We start from the raw sequence: 16,571 nt of genomic DNA on the forward strand, positions 1-16,571 counted from the left end.
AATTCACGGTGACAATGTTTCCATTGTTGTTTTCGAAGAAGTAAGGTTCAAATACGAACATTTTATTTATTAACCCCGCAGTGAGAAATGGGCATCGTCGCTGAAGAAAACTTTGTTCGAAAAATCGACGCCCACCGCCTGTTGTTCAAGAACCCATTAGACTTATCTAGGACGTTGTGGATGGTCAGCTGACTTTAGTTTTTCTGTGAGCTGGACTTTTATCGATGTAGGTGTAGATCCAAATGCACAATACGCGGTAACGTGCCATAAGAAAGTCCAAATTCCTGAGAACGACGAGAAATCTACACATTCGGGTTTTCGGCAAAACTTTCATTTACAGAAGCGATATTTTCAGTGGCTTGAAAGAAACGATGATGCACAGGACTTACAATATCTGTAACCAATTCAGTCTCTTTAAATTTATTCAAAATTTTTTGAAAATTGCTTGCGTAGTTGGACGATTATGTAAACCATAATATCTTCTTAAAGCACGATTATGTTGCGGTGGCAGAATCACCATTTTTGTAGTAGGTTTGAACAAATTTTATGAGTTGTGCGATAGTTAAGGTATCCATTTTTGTAAATGTCAGACATTCAACTGAAAAAACAAAATGGTTTAACAACTTAATTCGACAGATGTGGAATTCAAGACCTATAGAAAAACTGCGAAATTGATAACCTGTTATAATACAAAATTTAATTAAAGTTAATAGCTTTATTGGTTCGTGAGATATTTTTTGTAAACCAACATGTTCACTTATTTTAAAATTGCTATAGTAAAAAAGAAACACCCACGCAATTTTTTGAGAGTCATGTCTGCTTTATTATCTGGATAACAAAACTTGTTTAAAGTCGATATATTCACTGGTTCTTGGGATATGGACGACGAAAAAAGCTTCCCGAACGTACGGACACACGCAACGCACAGACATCCCTCTTAAAATCTTTTATTTAGATTCTAGGAACCTTGAAACGTCGAGAAATGTCAAATTTTTTAAAACGATTAACTTCCTATGCTAATTTTTAAATTTAAATCATATCAAGTTTCTAGTGTTAAAATTTTAACTTTTTATCTAATTTAAAGTGCATTTTAATTAAAACTTATAAAATCCTAAATCTAAAAATTATGTGTACGTATACGCCTGAGTGCATCATTAAAGAAATAATCATAAATACAAAATTTGAATATTTTTTTTTAAATGTTTAAAACAAGAAATAAATTCAGTTTAAATTTATTTTTCTAAAGATTTTCATAGAGTTTTTCACTTTTCAAGAAGAAAATTAATATTGAAAAATATTAAAAATTGTACACAAGTAACTTTTTTTAAATTTTTTTCCTTTATTTGTTGTTCTTTTTTTGGTTTTAATTTTAATTTGGTTTTCTTTATTTTTTTTTTAAATTTAATCACAGAATTTAATTTCTAACTATTTTACTTATTATGAGTAAATACATTTTTATATAAAATCTCCAAAAATATAAGGCTCCGTCAGAGTTGTTTCATATGATGGAATCTGGACACTCCTTTAAATAAAATAAAGCAAAAATAAGTTTGTATAAATTAAAACAAAAATTAATCAAAAATGTAAGTTATTATATTTACCCTGATTTTATTTTAACATTTCTTATAACCATGTCCATGATATCTTTTATATTTTTGGATTTTCCATGAGTCTGCAATAGTTCACAGAGGGATTGTATAAAAAGTGATCCTTTTTCGGTTCGATAAGCTACATATCCTTTAAAATTAAATTAAAAAAAGCAATATTAATTTTGTTTGTTCAAAAATTGAAACAAAGAAAAGACTATTTTAGGTCAGGTTAAAGTCCTTGACATGTGATCGGATCAAGAAGAATAAAAGGACATGATTTTACTTTACCTTCAAATGTACTATAGCATTTTAATATTTCATCTGGAGGTCCGTTTGTTTGTATAGCGTCTTTGTGGAATTTCCCAGGCTCCATCGAACCCTTACATGCTTGAATAAATAGAAGTTTTGGTTTCGATCGAAGTGAGCGATTTCTTAAAATAGGAAACAATACTGTGTCGTCTATTGAATAGCTGCCATCTTTGGCAGCAACAGTCTCAAATCTTGTCCCATGCGTGAGTATTACAATTACAATACATGAAGCATTTCCATAGTCCTTAAGTTCAACTTTAATTGGAAAGAAAAAAAATGAATTAGGGTTTTATAGAAAGTCAAAATTAAAAATAAAAAAAAATTCATTAAGGCTAAAAGGGAAATTTTATGGGAAGGGATTTTAAATGGTTATAGCAAAGGCGAGTCAGAATCGTATTCTTTATTACGAATTACGATAATACTTAAAAATCCAACAATCTTGTCCCGTTGTGATGGTTTTTTATTATCATTATTATTATTATTATTATTATTATTATTATTATTATTATTATTATTATTATTATTATTATTATTATTATTATTATTATTATTATTATCATCTTTATTTTTTCATTTCAAAAATTTACAAACTTAAAACTAAAGATTACAAGCATGGCTCATGGGTTGTCTGCCGGTATATTTTTCTAAACTAAACATTTTGTGCGAGAAAGTACAAAAATTTGGTTATATAAAGAAAATAGCAATTGAAAAAAGAAAAAGGAGTAATACAATAAAATTATTAAGTTTATACAAACAGCAATCATTTAATTATAGCAATATGTGTTCAATATTCAATATTGATTCAAATATTCTAAGGGCTTTTAGTTTGGCTAAACAAAAGAAAGGATACATAGATCATAAAGAATTTGCAATTTCAAATCCGTTTTGGGCATTTAGATTGGCGAAAACGAAAAAAAAGAGTCTGGCATGCGACCCACACTGATAACTTCCCATCCCGTCTGTCGATGTGTCTTGCTTAAAAGTTTGTCTATATGTACTCGTATCAATTTTTACCAAATTTTCCCACTATTTTTTGTAGATTTTATTTTTTATGAAAAAAACGGACTGTTGGATTTTTATATAAAAATTACTGAATATCGAAAACAATATTTTCTGTGAAATAAAATAAGTTTGAAGATAATATTTTTAATTTTTGAAAAGCTATTTGAGTAGAAAGTAAGTTTTTACCAACTTTTGTTAAATTTGTTTAGGTTTTTAATTTTTTGTACAAAAACTATCATTTCGATTTTTTCATAATTTTACTGAATGTTGAAAACAATATTTTTTGAAAGATTAAAATAAATTTAAGCCAATATCTCAAAGTTTTGAAAAGATATTTGAGTCGAAAATCAATTTTTACCAACTTTTATTTATTTTTTTGTAGGTTTTTATTTTTTGTAGGTTTTTATTTTTTGTAGGTTTTTATTTTTTGTAAAAAAAAACTGTCAATTAGATTTTTCTCAACATTTTTCAGAATGTGGAAAACAATATTTCTTAAAGGAAAAAATAAGCTTGAAGCCTAAATTTCAAAATTTGGAAAGATATTTGAATCGATATTCAACTTTTACCAACTTTGAGTAATGTTTTTTTAGATTTTTATTTTTTATAAAAAAAACTGTCAATTCGATTTTTCTCAAAATTTTATCTGATGTCAACAACATTATTCTTCGTTGCACAAAATTGTTTTGGAGATGAATTCATATTTTAGTCGTAAAATTTTGGAGGTTCAAATTTTTTTTTTCAGTTTTTTTTTATTTATAAAAAAAACCTTTAAATGGATTTTTTTCATAAAATATATTTCTTTGATATCACGTTACAATATATTATATAAAATTTATTTCAAGTCTCTAGTGTTTTTGGTTCGTAAGATATTTAGGGTTAACAAAAATGTTCACATTTTTTTTAAACTGCTTGAGAGCCGTTTCTGCATCTTTCAGCCTTATTATCTGTATAACAAAATTTATTTGAAATCGATATCTGTTCTGGTTCTTGAGCTATGGACGACGAAAAAAACATCGCGAACGTACGGACGTACGAACGTACATACACACGCACGCAAAGAAATTTTTTTTAAAATCTTTTATTTCGACTCTAGGGACCTTGAAACGTCGAGAAATGTCGGACCCATTACAATAACTTCCTATGGGAAGTTAAAAAAAAAAGATATCTCAAGGAATTTAATGATTAGCAATTTTTCAGATGCGATTTAGGCTTTTAGTTAAGCTAAAACAAAATTGTAATAGAATTATTACTCTAGTATATTTTGATGTACATGTTTCTATTTGAAACTGCATCTAAAAAAAACTGAATGAGTAGACGCCAAACGTTATCTCCATTCAGAACACCTAGACATTCTTCAAGTGACAGAAAACTCTTGTTAAAATAAAGCCGAAGAATTTCCTGCAAGATTGGGCACAATGCAACAAAGTGGTAAATGTTTTCAACTTGATTAAGGTTGCACAAAGTGCAGTTTGGGCCGTTACCAGTTCTGTGCGGTCTGTGATTAAGCTCTAACATTTCCGTGCGTGCTTTAAATATAATGCTCATTTCTATTACAGTAAATTTATCTCTAAAGTAATTAGAAGACCCGAGTCTGAGGTTAAGTTTACTGTAAATTGATCTCTACACAAACTCCCTCGCCCTATCTAGATAGCTTTGGAATAAGTGATCATCAATGGTACAGTCGTAGAGAGCGCTTCTCCACGTATCTTAACTATCAACAGATAGAGACAGAGGAAAGCTGTGTGCCGAGGCCAAATCATACCAGTCTTTAAATGGTGTACTGTATACCGGCATCTAAAACACACTGATAGGACCCTCTTTTGCAAATTGTTGGACGACCTTTGCATTACCCTCAATATATAATCAGCGTTTGCTTTTAAATTCATAATAAATATTGGACCAAGTCCCGATTCGATATGTATAGCATAATTGGGTGTGTTAGTTGGGAGTCTAAAGATACGTTTGAAAAAATATCTTTGGACAGCTTCGATATCTTCTATTTGCTTGTACCCATATACTTGGTTGCCATAACACAAACAGCTTTTGATAGTTGCTTCAAACACTTTGAACTTAGACGTAGGATCAATAAGTTTGTTATTAAAAAACTTTGACCACATACAATTTATTGCAGTTTTTGCAACTGTCACCTTATCTTTTATGGGAACACCAAGATTCAGGTTATGAGTTAATGTGTAGTCTAAATATTTAAATTCTTCCACCACTTTTAAGTTGGAACCAATGAGGGTTCAGTTGCGGTCGGTTCTAATGCTACGATGTTGGGACCTAAAGACCATAATCTTTGACTTTGATCCCATAGATCACAAAATTGTTTTAATTTGTTTATTTGAAGTTGAAGTGTGACTGCATTATCAGTTAAGATCACCAAGCCATCGGCGTAGAGCAAACCTTTAATATATAAATCACCAAAAGTAAAACCACCAGGGATATAGTCTTCAATATCATTTATAAATAGTGAAAAGATAAGCGGGCTTAAAATGCAGCCTTGAGGCACACCTGTATTACAACTAAACGGTTTGAATTTGCTATTACCATTTGAAACTACAGCTGTCACATTTTAGAGCAGCTGCTCATAGATTCGGATAAATTTTGTCGATAGCCCGATAGCCTCACGTTTAAATAGTAGAGATTTTCTGTTAATGGTGTCAAATGCTGATTAAAAGTCAACGAAAAAAGAGTAAAGATTTATTTTTTTTTCTCTAAGTAACGCCTAGCAACACACGTGAGAGTGAAAATTTGGTCGATTGTCGAAAGATTAGCTCGAAAGCCTGCCTGAAAGCAACTTATTTTGTTGTTTTGTTCGACCCATCTTAAAAGCCTGGAATAGAGGATCTGGGTGAATAATTTCCTTAGAGAACTAAGCACAGAGATGCCTCTATAGTTTTTAGATAAAATAGGGTCACCTTTTTTAAAAATTGTAGGGATAGATTTGGACTGGAAAATTCCTGGAAACTGCTCGTCCTCAAACATTTTGTTGAAGAGCATTAAAATAAATTCTAAAAACTGCAACGTGGCGTTTTTATAGAACTCAGCTGGTATGCCGTTCAGCCTTGCAGCTTTTTGTTCTTCATTTTTTTTTAGTGCAACAACCTTTTTTAACATTGAGAAAGGAGCGTCTAATTCTTCAATATATATAAAAGGCAGTGCAAAGACATCTGGAATGGATCAGCTTTGAAAAGTTGTTCAAAGTGCAATGCCAGTATATCCACTCCAATGGGATTTAAAACTAACCTATTACGGTCACTCAAAATGCGCACATTGGCCCAGAAAGCTTTAGAGTCATGACTACCAACCAAATTTGATAGGGTTTTACGAAAGTTGTTGTACGAAATACAAAAGCCAACATTTTAGCAGATATTTTTTTAAGAATCGTAGCAATCTTCATAGTACCTGTCCATAACTGTTAAGTTGGCTAAATGGCTCCCAAGCTGATTTGACACATGTTTATGGACTTTGTTGAGCCACTGAGTAGGTTTAGACAACATAAGGGGCTTCATTTGCACTCTTTGAACGTTAGTTTTTCAAGTGTCAAACATTTCAAACTCAGAGCCTTACTTCACTAACATCTGGCCTCACAACACAAGTCCATCACGATCTGTATTTTGTATTGTAAAGATATATTATTTATTTCTTTTTCAATTTGACAAAGAACCCTTTTACACAAGCAGAAAATAAATAAATCATAATGTAATAAAGTTCAGCATATAATGCTTACAGTTGACCTTAACGCTCGAACTGGCGAATATCAAAACTCTATATCCCATTTTACAGATACTGGAACAGCTTTTAATAGGAGAAGAAACTCTAAAGAAGGTTTGGTTAATCGAAACGGGAGAAGTCTGATAGAGCTCCTGGAAAGCTTTGGTTTTTTCGGGTTGATTAGGGTTCCCAAAAGTAACGCTGAGCGTGAATTAACTTTTATTAGCGGACAAGGACAGTCGGTTATAGACATATGTGCTGTATCCGGCCAATGGTTGATACCGATTGAAGATTTAGAGGTTCTGGCTGCGACTTTTTCTGCTCATTTACCCATTGCAGTGGAAGCTACTTTCTCTAAAGGAACTCGAAATATCGCAAACAACGTGTACAAGTTGAAGTGGGTTGACAGCAAGGCCCTTCCTTATCAAACTCGCTTAAATACTCGGAGCTGAGGTTTTGGTAGATTACTTCAAAGGATTGTTATCAGCAGATGAGTTTCTGTTATCGTTTAGCTACGCCATGCCAAACAACCATATTCCTGAACTTGATGAACCGATATCTTGATTGAACTAAAAAGTGTTTTGAAAACAATGAAGAACAACAAATCACCGGGTGCTGATGGAATTCCAACGGAATTTTACAAATATTCTACTGCTTACTTTAAAAACTACTTAGTGGACTGGTTCAATCAACTTTATAGTGATGCTTGCATACCCATTTACTTTAACAAAGCCAATATTTAAGCTATTTTCAAGGGAGGTGAAAGGAGTCTTGCAGAAAACTATAGAGGCATATCTATTCTCAACTCTTTAAGGAAATTCTAAAATCTACTCTATACGAGATGGATAGAGACAAACAATCTTAAAAGCTAGGTTTCGATCCGGTTTGTCAACGGAAGACCAAATTTTTGCACTAACAAGCATAGCAAGACAACATCTGGAGAAAAGGAAAAAGCTTAACAGCGTCTTCATTAACTTCAAAACAGCTTTTGAAACGATCAATCGACAAGCATTGATTTACAAACTATCTTTTCTTGGCTTTTGGAAAAAAATGCATACTTTTTCATTCTAAATTTCTAAGTTCAACGAAAGCCTCAGTATGGGATGGCAACAACTTTTTCAAAAGCTGTTGCGGGAGTTTTCCAAGGATGTATTCTAAGTCCCATTTTGTTTGCACTTTATATTGATGCGGTTTGTGAAATCCTACCGGGATGTGTAATATTTTGCGAATCTTTGATTAAAGTTTTACTGTATGCAGATGATCTGGTACTTTTGGCGGATAACCCAAGCTTATGATATGAATCTAGACGGCATGCACGAACGTGCTGAAGAATCATGGAACATCAACAACAAGCGTATTGAAATCGTGAGTGAGTTTAAATATCCAGGTGTATTGCTGACCTATAACCTAAACTGGAGCAATCATGCGAAAGAGAAAACCAGGAAGGCCAAACTGGCCATGAACCTGATGTGACCCAATTTTTTAGCAACCAACTTATTGACCTTTCATCAAAGTACATAATCTTCAATGCAACAATAAATAATTGCTTATGTTACGGTGTCCAAGCCTTTGGATACGCTCACATAGAGGAATTTAAGACTTTACAAAGATACTTTTTTAAAAGACGTTTTAAACTGCTTAACGCTACACCTACGTATGTCATAAATGTCGAATCGGGAATAGAACCGATATATATTCAGAATCTGAAACGGCATTCCGACTATGTAGCTAAGGTTTTGAAAAGAGAAACTGGGCTTCAAATTCTGTCAACATACCAAAGAACCAAACGATTTCATTCTGCTTGCTGCGAACGGAGGAAAAATTCATACTTACGGATGCAAACGATTAACAGTTGATTTGAACTTAAGACGCGCTTTTGATTTTACTTTCGTTATCGCAGACATTGATCACCCTATTATAGGAGCTGATTTTTTGCACAAGTATAATTTAACCGTTGATTTTCGTAGCCAACGAGTAATAGATAAAAGCACTAATCTACAAGTCAGCTGTCTTTTCAAATCCGCGAACACTAGCTCTCCAAAACTATTTTCAATTCCAAGTGAATTCGGCGCTATCCTTGACGAGTTTCCTGAGCTTAAAGCTCCACCGGACTTTACGTTGCCGGTCAAACATGACGTTGTCCACCGGATACAAACAACTGGTCAACTCCCTTCAGCTAGTGCACGAAGACTCAATCCGGAGAGGTTAGCAATAGCGAAGCGTCAGTTTCAGCAGATGATCGATTTAGGTATTTGTGGCGTTTCAAAGTCTCACATCGCTTCACCACTTCACATGGTTCCGAAAAAGAACTCACTAGATTTCAGACCATGCGGTGACTATCGATGGTTAAATAAAGCGACAATACCAGATAAACATCAGACGTTTGCGAAGAAGCATTTCATGTTCTCAAAAGAGACTTGTCCCAACGCACTATGCTTTTTCACCCAAAGCCTCTAGCGCAAATCAGTATTATGGTAGACGCTTCTAACGACGCTATCGGAGGAGTACTCCAGCAATACCATAATAGCTTTTGGGAGCCTTAAGGTTTCTATTCAACTCGTTTGAGCCCAGCCGAAAGAAAATACTCGACGTTCGATCGCGAACTCCTAGCAATTTTCAAAAACGTTAAACATTTTCGGTATTACGTTGAAGGTAGACAATTTACTGTTTTCACCGACCATAAGCCGCTCACAAACGCAATATGTTTACTACCGACATTCGTTACATCAAAGGCATACAAAATATCGTCGCCGATACTTTATCGAGATCGTATGTTGAATTGATCGATTTCAACAATGTCAGTATTCCAAGTCTGTTAAAAGAACAAGAAAACGATGAAGAGCTTAAATTAATTCTAAAACTTTCCAAAACATCTTTCAATTAAGAAAAAGTAAATATTCCAATAAATGACGTTGAAATATGTTGCGAAACATCGACTGGTAAAAATCGTTCGTATGTGCCTGAAATATTTCGACGAACAAATTTTGACAACCATCACAAACTGTCACATCCAGGTTCAAAAGAAATGCGTAAAATAATAACAGCAAAATACTTTTGGCCTAAAATGAACAGCGATGTTAACAGATGGACAAGAAGTTGTATCTCTTGTCAAAAGTCAAAAATTTCCAGGCACACTACTTCACAACATGGAACTTTTCCAGTACCAGAAGGTCGATTTTCACATATCTATATGGATTTAGTCGGTCCTTTATCACCATCTCAAGGTTTCACTCATTTACTAACCATTAAAGATCGTTTTTCGTCCTGGCCAGAAGCCATTCCGCTGAAAGACATGAATGCTTCCACCGTTGTAACCGCATTTGTCCAGATTTGGAGTCCCTCAAACAATCACAACCGATCACGAAACTCAATTTAAGTCAAGCCTCTTCAAAGCAATCTCCAAAACTCTCGGTACAAAGCGAATACGAACAACGACTTACCATCCCCAAGCAAATGGTTTGGTAGAACGGTTTCACCGACAACTCAAAGAATCTCTACGCGCTCACGAAGATAAACAAAATTGGTATTCAAATTTACCTTGGACTCTTCTCGGCATTCGTTCAACGATTATTGACGACATCAATGTAACGCCAGCTCAATTGTTATACGGACAAAACTTACGTTTGCCCGCTGAACTAATCGAACCCAAGCCTCTGAATCCAATTTCTAGTTCGTCGGCAGCTCAAGAAATCACTCAAGCTATTTCACAAACTCGGCCGTGTTCAAGTAGAAACCAAAAGATTTGAAAACATGCAAATACGTTTTTGTTCGAGAGGAGGTAAACCGTGGAAGTTTGAATCAATCGTACAAAGGTCCATTCGAAGTAATTAAAAGATTTGAAAAAACGTTTTCAGTGCTCATAGATAATAAGGAGCAAATAATATCTATTGATCGACTCAAGCCAGCTTTTTACGTGAAGGACAATGATCCACAACCAATGAACAAACGAGTTACTTTTAATTTGCAATAAAACATCTTTAAAAGAATATCATTTCAGATTTTTCATTTGAATTTAAATAATAAATAGTAGTGCATACATATTGTAAAGCCTTCTGCCAAAACTCACTATACAAGAAAAAATTAAAAAAAAACATTAGTAAATGTATACAAGGAAAACACAAAAAAAATGTAAAATATTTAAGTTATAATAAATTTACAAAAATTTGTAAAATTTCATCTTTATACGTATAAATTAGATTTTAAATACGCTTAAATGTAAATTAAATCAAATAAAGTTAAAACATTGCATAAATGTATATAAATAATTTCAATTACAACTCAATAAGTAAACTTTTGTACGGCGGGGAGTGATGTGGCGTGTACACTGTACATTAGCAATATCCATAGTGTAAACCCACTAATAACTTATGTCAAAAAATATTTTCATTTTTAAGTGTACGAAAACCAAATGACATTTTGATTCGAAGTGTACCAAAAACCCATCGCTGCCCGCCATAGTTTTTCCTGCTTTCTATTTCGGTTTTGACTTGGTACGAGACAGACGTCTCCCAAAAATTAATAAAATTAAATAAAGATAATAGTAAAATAAATGTATGTGTCTTATTACTAAGAGCACAACGGTCTTGAATAGACTGCTCCGTACAAATGCATCTCAACTGTCATTTTGACAGAAGTAGACTTGACTTCATAGCTAGGGATATTTTTCTTGGCTAACTTTCCAGTGGTACCCGTGGCATGATGGTTGGTGCGTTGGACTGTCATGCTAGAGGTCTTGGGTTCGATCCCTGCCTATGCCATCTAAAGTCTTTTCACGGGTACTGCCTCTTGCGAGGATTTGACAAATTCTCCAAGAGTAACTATTGTCATGAAAAAGTGCTTTCTCAAAATTAGCCGTTCGGAGTCGGCATATAAACTGTAGGTCCCCTCCATTCCTGACAACATTACTCGCACACAGGAATGGTTGAGAGTTGTAAGTCACTAGGCCTTGGTTCTCAACGGACTGTCGCGCCACCCAATTTATTTATTTATTTAACTTTCCAATAAAGTTGCCTTAATTGGAAGTCAATTTTTTGGCAGCTAACCAAACAGATATTTGAAACCTGCCTTATGTCGTCTTAACCTGCCCATTTGTTTTTCAAATTTAGAAATAGAAAAATCATGCAAAACTCTTTTTAATGCTCGTGGTTAAAATGTTTTTGAAAAAAGGATTTTATTTTGATTTCAAGAAACGATGTTAGAAAACCAATATTTTTGTAGAGAAATTAATGAATGTTAAAGTAGATTGGATAGACATTGAAAAACAATATTAGCCAAATGGCCGCCGCGGCTACAGTTTTAGCACTATTTCCTTTTTAATAAAATTTTCCATAGGCAATTCCCAAATTTCTGTCTGTATGTCTTTGCTAACTCTACGAATTCTATCTAAAATGCCTTGAAGCAATATTATGTTTTTTCTTGAACGATAAACTGGGTTTCGATTCTTAAATTAAAGATAAAAAAGAAATACCTTTTCACTATTTCCGACCAAGAACGTAAAGGCTTGAGTTTTCCTTGTTGAATTTCAATAGATACCAGTGTAAAAAGTGACAGCTGCCTAAATAGTATGCTATCATAATGGGCAGGTTCACACAACATAAGGGACTTCATTTGCAGACAACTGCATTTTGTAAAAGATAAATAAGACAAAGGCAGCAAGTTAAATTTTCAGATGTCATTAATTTCAAACTTGGAACTTTACTTGACTCATAACAAGTCCACCATAAGTAATGTTTTGTATTGTAATGAAAAAGTCCTTATTCATTTTAAAATGCGAAAATATACCCTTTTACGCAAAGCTTTAAATACAATTTTACATTAAATAAATAAATTACAGACTAATACAGTTCAGCTTTCAGTTGAATGAAAAAAAACATGGGTACCTGTCATTTTGACATAAGTAGCCTTGACTTGATAATTAGGGAGATTTTTCCTGACTAATTTTCCAGTCAACTTTCCATTAAAGCTGCCTTAATTGGAAGGTAATTTTTTGGCAGCTGGCCAATAAGATATTAGAAACTTGTCTAACTTTCTTATATTATTATTATTATTATATTATTAATGTCGTCTGAACCTTCCCAATGGGCAGGTTCAAGAAACATAAGGGACTTCATTTGCAGTCAACTTCATTCTTTGAACATACATTTTGACTAAGACAACAAGTTAGTTTTTCAAGTGTCATGCATTTCAAATTCAAAACTTAACTTCGCAAACCCCTACTTTAAGTTCATAGTAAAAAAAGTACCAACAAAATTATTGTCTACAAAACACTCCTCAGGCAAGCTACGACCATCACGATTTGAATTTTGTATTGTAAAGAAATATTAGTTATATCTTTTCCAAATTAACAAGAAACCCTTTTACAGAAAGCATTAAATGAAGTTGTGCAGAAAATAAATAAATCATTAAGTAATAAAGTTCAGCTTTTAGTTGAATTAAAAAATATGATCAATTGTAATTTTGATATAAGTTGACTTGACTTGATAGTTATGGAGAATTTTCTTTACTAAATTTCCAGTCAACTTCCAAAAAAAGTCGTCTTATTTGGAAAACAATTTTTTGGCAGTTAACCAATCATATATCAGATACTAGAAACTCGCTTAATTTTAAGTCCATTGTGTCGTCTGAACCTTCCCAATGACAACTCGAATTGGAAAACTAGGGCCTGATTATAGGATTCGCGGCGAATCATTTTGCTAGCGAGTTTACCATTTTTCAATTATTGCTTTCGCTTTTGCCTTCTTCGTTCTGAATTTGACCAATTAACGTATTCGAAGGCGAGTTTGAAATGTCATAATGTTGAGGCAAGTTGAAATCTGACAGTCTTTTTTTAGGCCGATTCACAAGCGAAAGAGTGTTTCACTGTTCGATTTCGATTGGATTCTTTCTTGATTGTAATTATATAAAAATGAAGTAGTCTCCTGGACATCAGTAATCTTAATGATTCCCGGGATTCCTCAAATTCCTAGATTTCAGAATAAATATACACCATAATCGATTCCATTTTTTAAATTTAATATTGTTAATTGACTAAACCACCGCAAATTTCACAAATTCTATTAAAACAAAACAAAATTTTTGGAAAGCTGTCAAACCAAAGTGTCAAATCACTGGAATAAAGGAAGAAAGAGCCAACTTAAAGTGTCAAATCACTAAAATATAGGTAGAAAAAATCAAACCAAAAGAGTCAAATCACTGGAATACAGGAAGAAAAAGTCAAACCAAAAGTGTCAAATCACTGGAATATAGGAAGAAAAAGTCAATTCACTGGAATATAGAAAGAATTACTTTGCTTTTGAATTCGTTAGTAAGGAAATACGACACGAGTCGAATTGAAAACTTTCCGCCGCGAACCTTATAAACAAATTGTGTTTGTTGTTTCCTACTTAAGGTTTTTGAAAATATTGTATTTAAAAAAATTATTTTATCGATTTTAATAATTTTTAAAAGCTACTTTTCGGACATCAATCAAAATTATCCTTTCTCTCGTATTTTCAACACCCTTAACGAGACTGGAATGGAATATCCCTCGAAATTCGTCCGTCATTGAAATCTTACATTGCGGGTTTTTTATTTTTCTTCTTAGCTCATTTTTAAATAGGACAAATTTCGAATTAAATGAGCCCGATGCTGATATAACTTTTTGTTCATAAGACTCGTCACAGGTCCCAGAGATATCAGATATTCGAGATACTTTAAATAAAATTTGATCAGTTTTTAAAAAACACTATACTGTGTCAAAAAATAAAAAAGAAATTAATAGTTGTCTTACTTTTCCGCACTTTGTCTTCCACTTGCCTAACAGTTAGATTCTCATAAAGATTAATCTGCATTTTAAAGGCTTGAAAGGTTTTCTTCAAAATATGAACGTCTTCAATGCTTCCAATACGGAACTCCTTGTCCGGGCTGTCAAACTTATCGTTATGGAATATATAAACAACGCCAGGAGATTGTTTCTTTTTAACAGCACCTGTTGGAGCTGAGGTAGTTTTTGTTGGTGGCAGTGATGGTGAGAGCGAAGGCTTAATTAAAGAGCTACTAGAGGTACTAGGCTGTCGATTGTTGGTAGATGGAGATAAATATGAAGTCTTAGGTTGCAAACTGTTCGCAAATGTCGTTGAAGATGCCAATGATGATGATGGAGGATTAGAAGATTTAGGTTGCATTATACTGATCTTGTTCCAGGTTGGGTTCGAAGCAGGTTTGGCATTTTCTATGGATGACATTGGATTCCATATTGTCGATGAGGTTTTTGTTTTTGGTGACGACGACAATGACGATGAGAACAGTCCTGACGAGGTGGTAGTAACTTTTTTGCTCGGACTCAAAACCGACGAAGAAGTCTTTTTCTCTCTCATCGACGACGTCACACTAGTCGCCCTATATGGCGATTGATAAGTCGTTGTCACCGTTGTCACACTACTCGACCCAGGCAGCATAGGAGTTCTTAATGGTGGTAAGTTAGAATTTCGGTAAGGTGACTCATATTTTGTGTTGAATGGTGTCGCATCAATTCGTCTAACAATGGACGGCTCTGTCTTTTGTCGTGACATAAATACACTTTTGTTTGTTTGGTTAACACTCGAGCCAGAATTTGGCCATTTCGAGGAATCCATCAGGGACAGAGCACTTCCACCACTAGATATTGGTCCAATAAGTTCCTTTAAAGTTCGCGAAGCTTGTGACGAGGAAAAAACCTGTTTCTGAGAAATCGTTTGTGATGAAGAGATCGTAATTTTCGTTTTGCTCGATGAAGAATTCGCGGAAGATTTGAATTTCGACTCAAAAGATGTTATAGCACTTCCCGACGACAACGACTTGATTTCACCATCGGTTTTATAGAAAGTAGTTGTAGTACTTTTTGATTTGTCTTTGTCTTTTGATTTTTTCCAAAACATGATTCAAAATCCACTTTTCACTTAAATTACACTCAATAATAAAATAATTAATCGAATACTATAAAAGCTCTGTTCTGAAAACTTAGGGGATCTACTTATTGGAAAAAGATATCACACTTTAGATAAGATACGACAGAAATGCAATAGATACGAATAAAATGGTTTATTTTTCAAAAGAGGGTGATTCGACACACTGCCGATGTAGTTAATAATTGAAGTACATGTTCTTTATTTTGATTAACTTTACTACGAGTCTTCGGCGTTTATAACATAAAACCGGAACCACTCGATCGTATTGAAGACGTAAACTAAAACTGAAACAGCAAGTTGCTTAGCTGCACGGACTCTGGTCTCTGGCACACTAATCTTTGTGGGGCTTTTTTGTCCGCACAAAAGGTATGAACATGTGAATGATTCAGCGCACAGAGAGACCGGACCACAGAGTATAAAAAAGATAAAATTCGTTGAACTTAATAAAATTCAGAGAAATCATTTAAATGATGAATTATTTTGATTTTTGTTTCTTTTCGCGATCTCATTTTTATATGACGACAAAAGGAAAAGAAAAACAAATAAAATTTTACAGAAACGTACAAGACTTCATGTTCAGATACAATATCTTTATATAAAAAGAGAGTAAAAGTTGGAAAATCTATTTTTGGGACAAACTTTTTGATTTGAATAAACGAGTATGCACACAATACACGAGTTCTATAGATACTTTATCGTGTAGAATTGTGAAGATAAGAAAGAGTTCGAGAGATCTTGTCGAATATGGAGAGTTTTATTGTTCTCAGCAAGTTGTTATTATTTGCTGTTTCTGATAGTATAAAATATATTGTTGCATATTTGAATACGATTTTAGATAACTAAATAACAAATAATAAATAGATGTCTGACGTTTGTTCAGTCTTCTTAAAGGTCAACGTTTAAGGGGTTATTTATTAAGGGTTGTTAAATTTTAAGGGCCGATTTTGAAAGTGAACCATACTTAAACGTCAAGTTTTTTCTGCATTTTGTTTTTCAAGGATACACAATGGAGCAATGCGTTAGTATGATT

General features: G+C 33.4%; 1 protein-coding gene across 1 annotated transcript; it reads right to left on the bottom strand.

Moving 5' to 3' along the window:
• Positions 1 to 1,325: 1,325 nt before the first annotated feature.
• On the bottom strand, positions 1,326 to 16,099 carry LOC129941627 (uncharacterized). Its single transcript, XM_056050315.1, has 4 exons — positions 14,386 to 16,099; positions 1,878 to 2,153; positions 1,602 to 1,737; positions 1,326 to 1,522 (listed from the first exon to the last, which is right to left on the bottom strand). Exons 1-4 carry the CDS (start codon positions 15,509 to 15,511, stop codon positions 1,456 to 1,458), a joined length of 1,605 nt encoding a protein of 534 aa, XP_055906290.1. The 5' UTR covers positions 15,512 to 16,099; the 3' UTR covers positions 1,326 to 1,455.
• Positions 16,100 to 16,571: the final 472 nt, after the last annotated feature.

This window comes from Eupeodes corollae, chromosome 1 (assembly GCF_945859685.1).
Source record: "Eupeodes corollae chromosome 1, idEupCoro1.1, whole genome shotgun sequence".
In the NCBI taxonomy this organism is placed as follows: domain Eukaryota; kingdom Metazoa; phylum Arthropoda; class Insecta; order Diptera; family Syrphidae; genus Eupeodes; species Eupeodes corollae.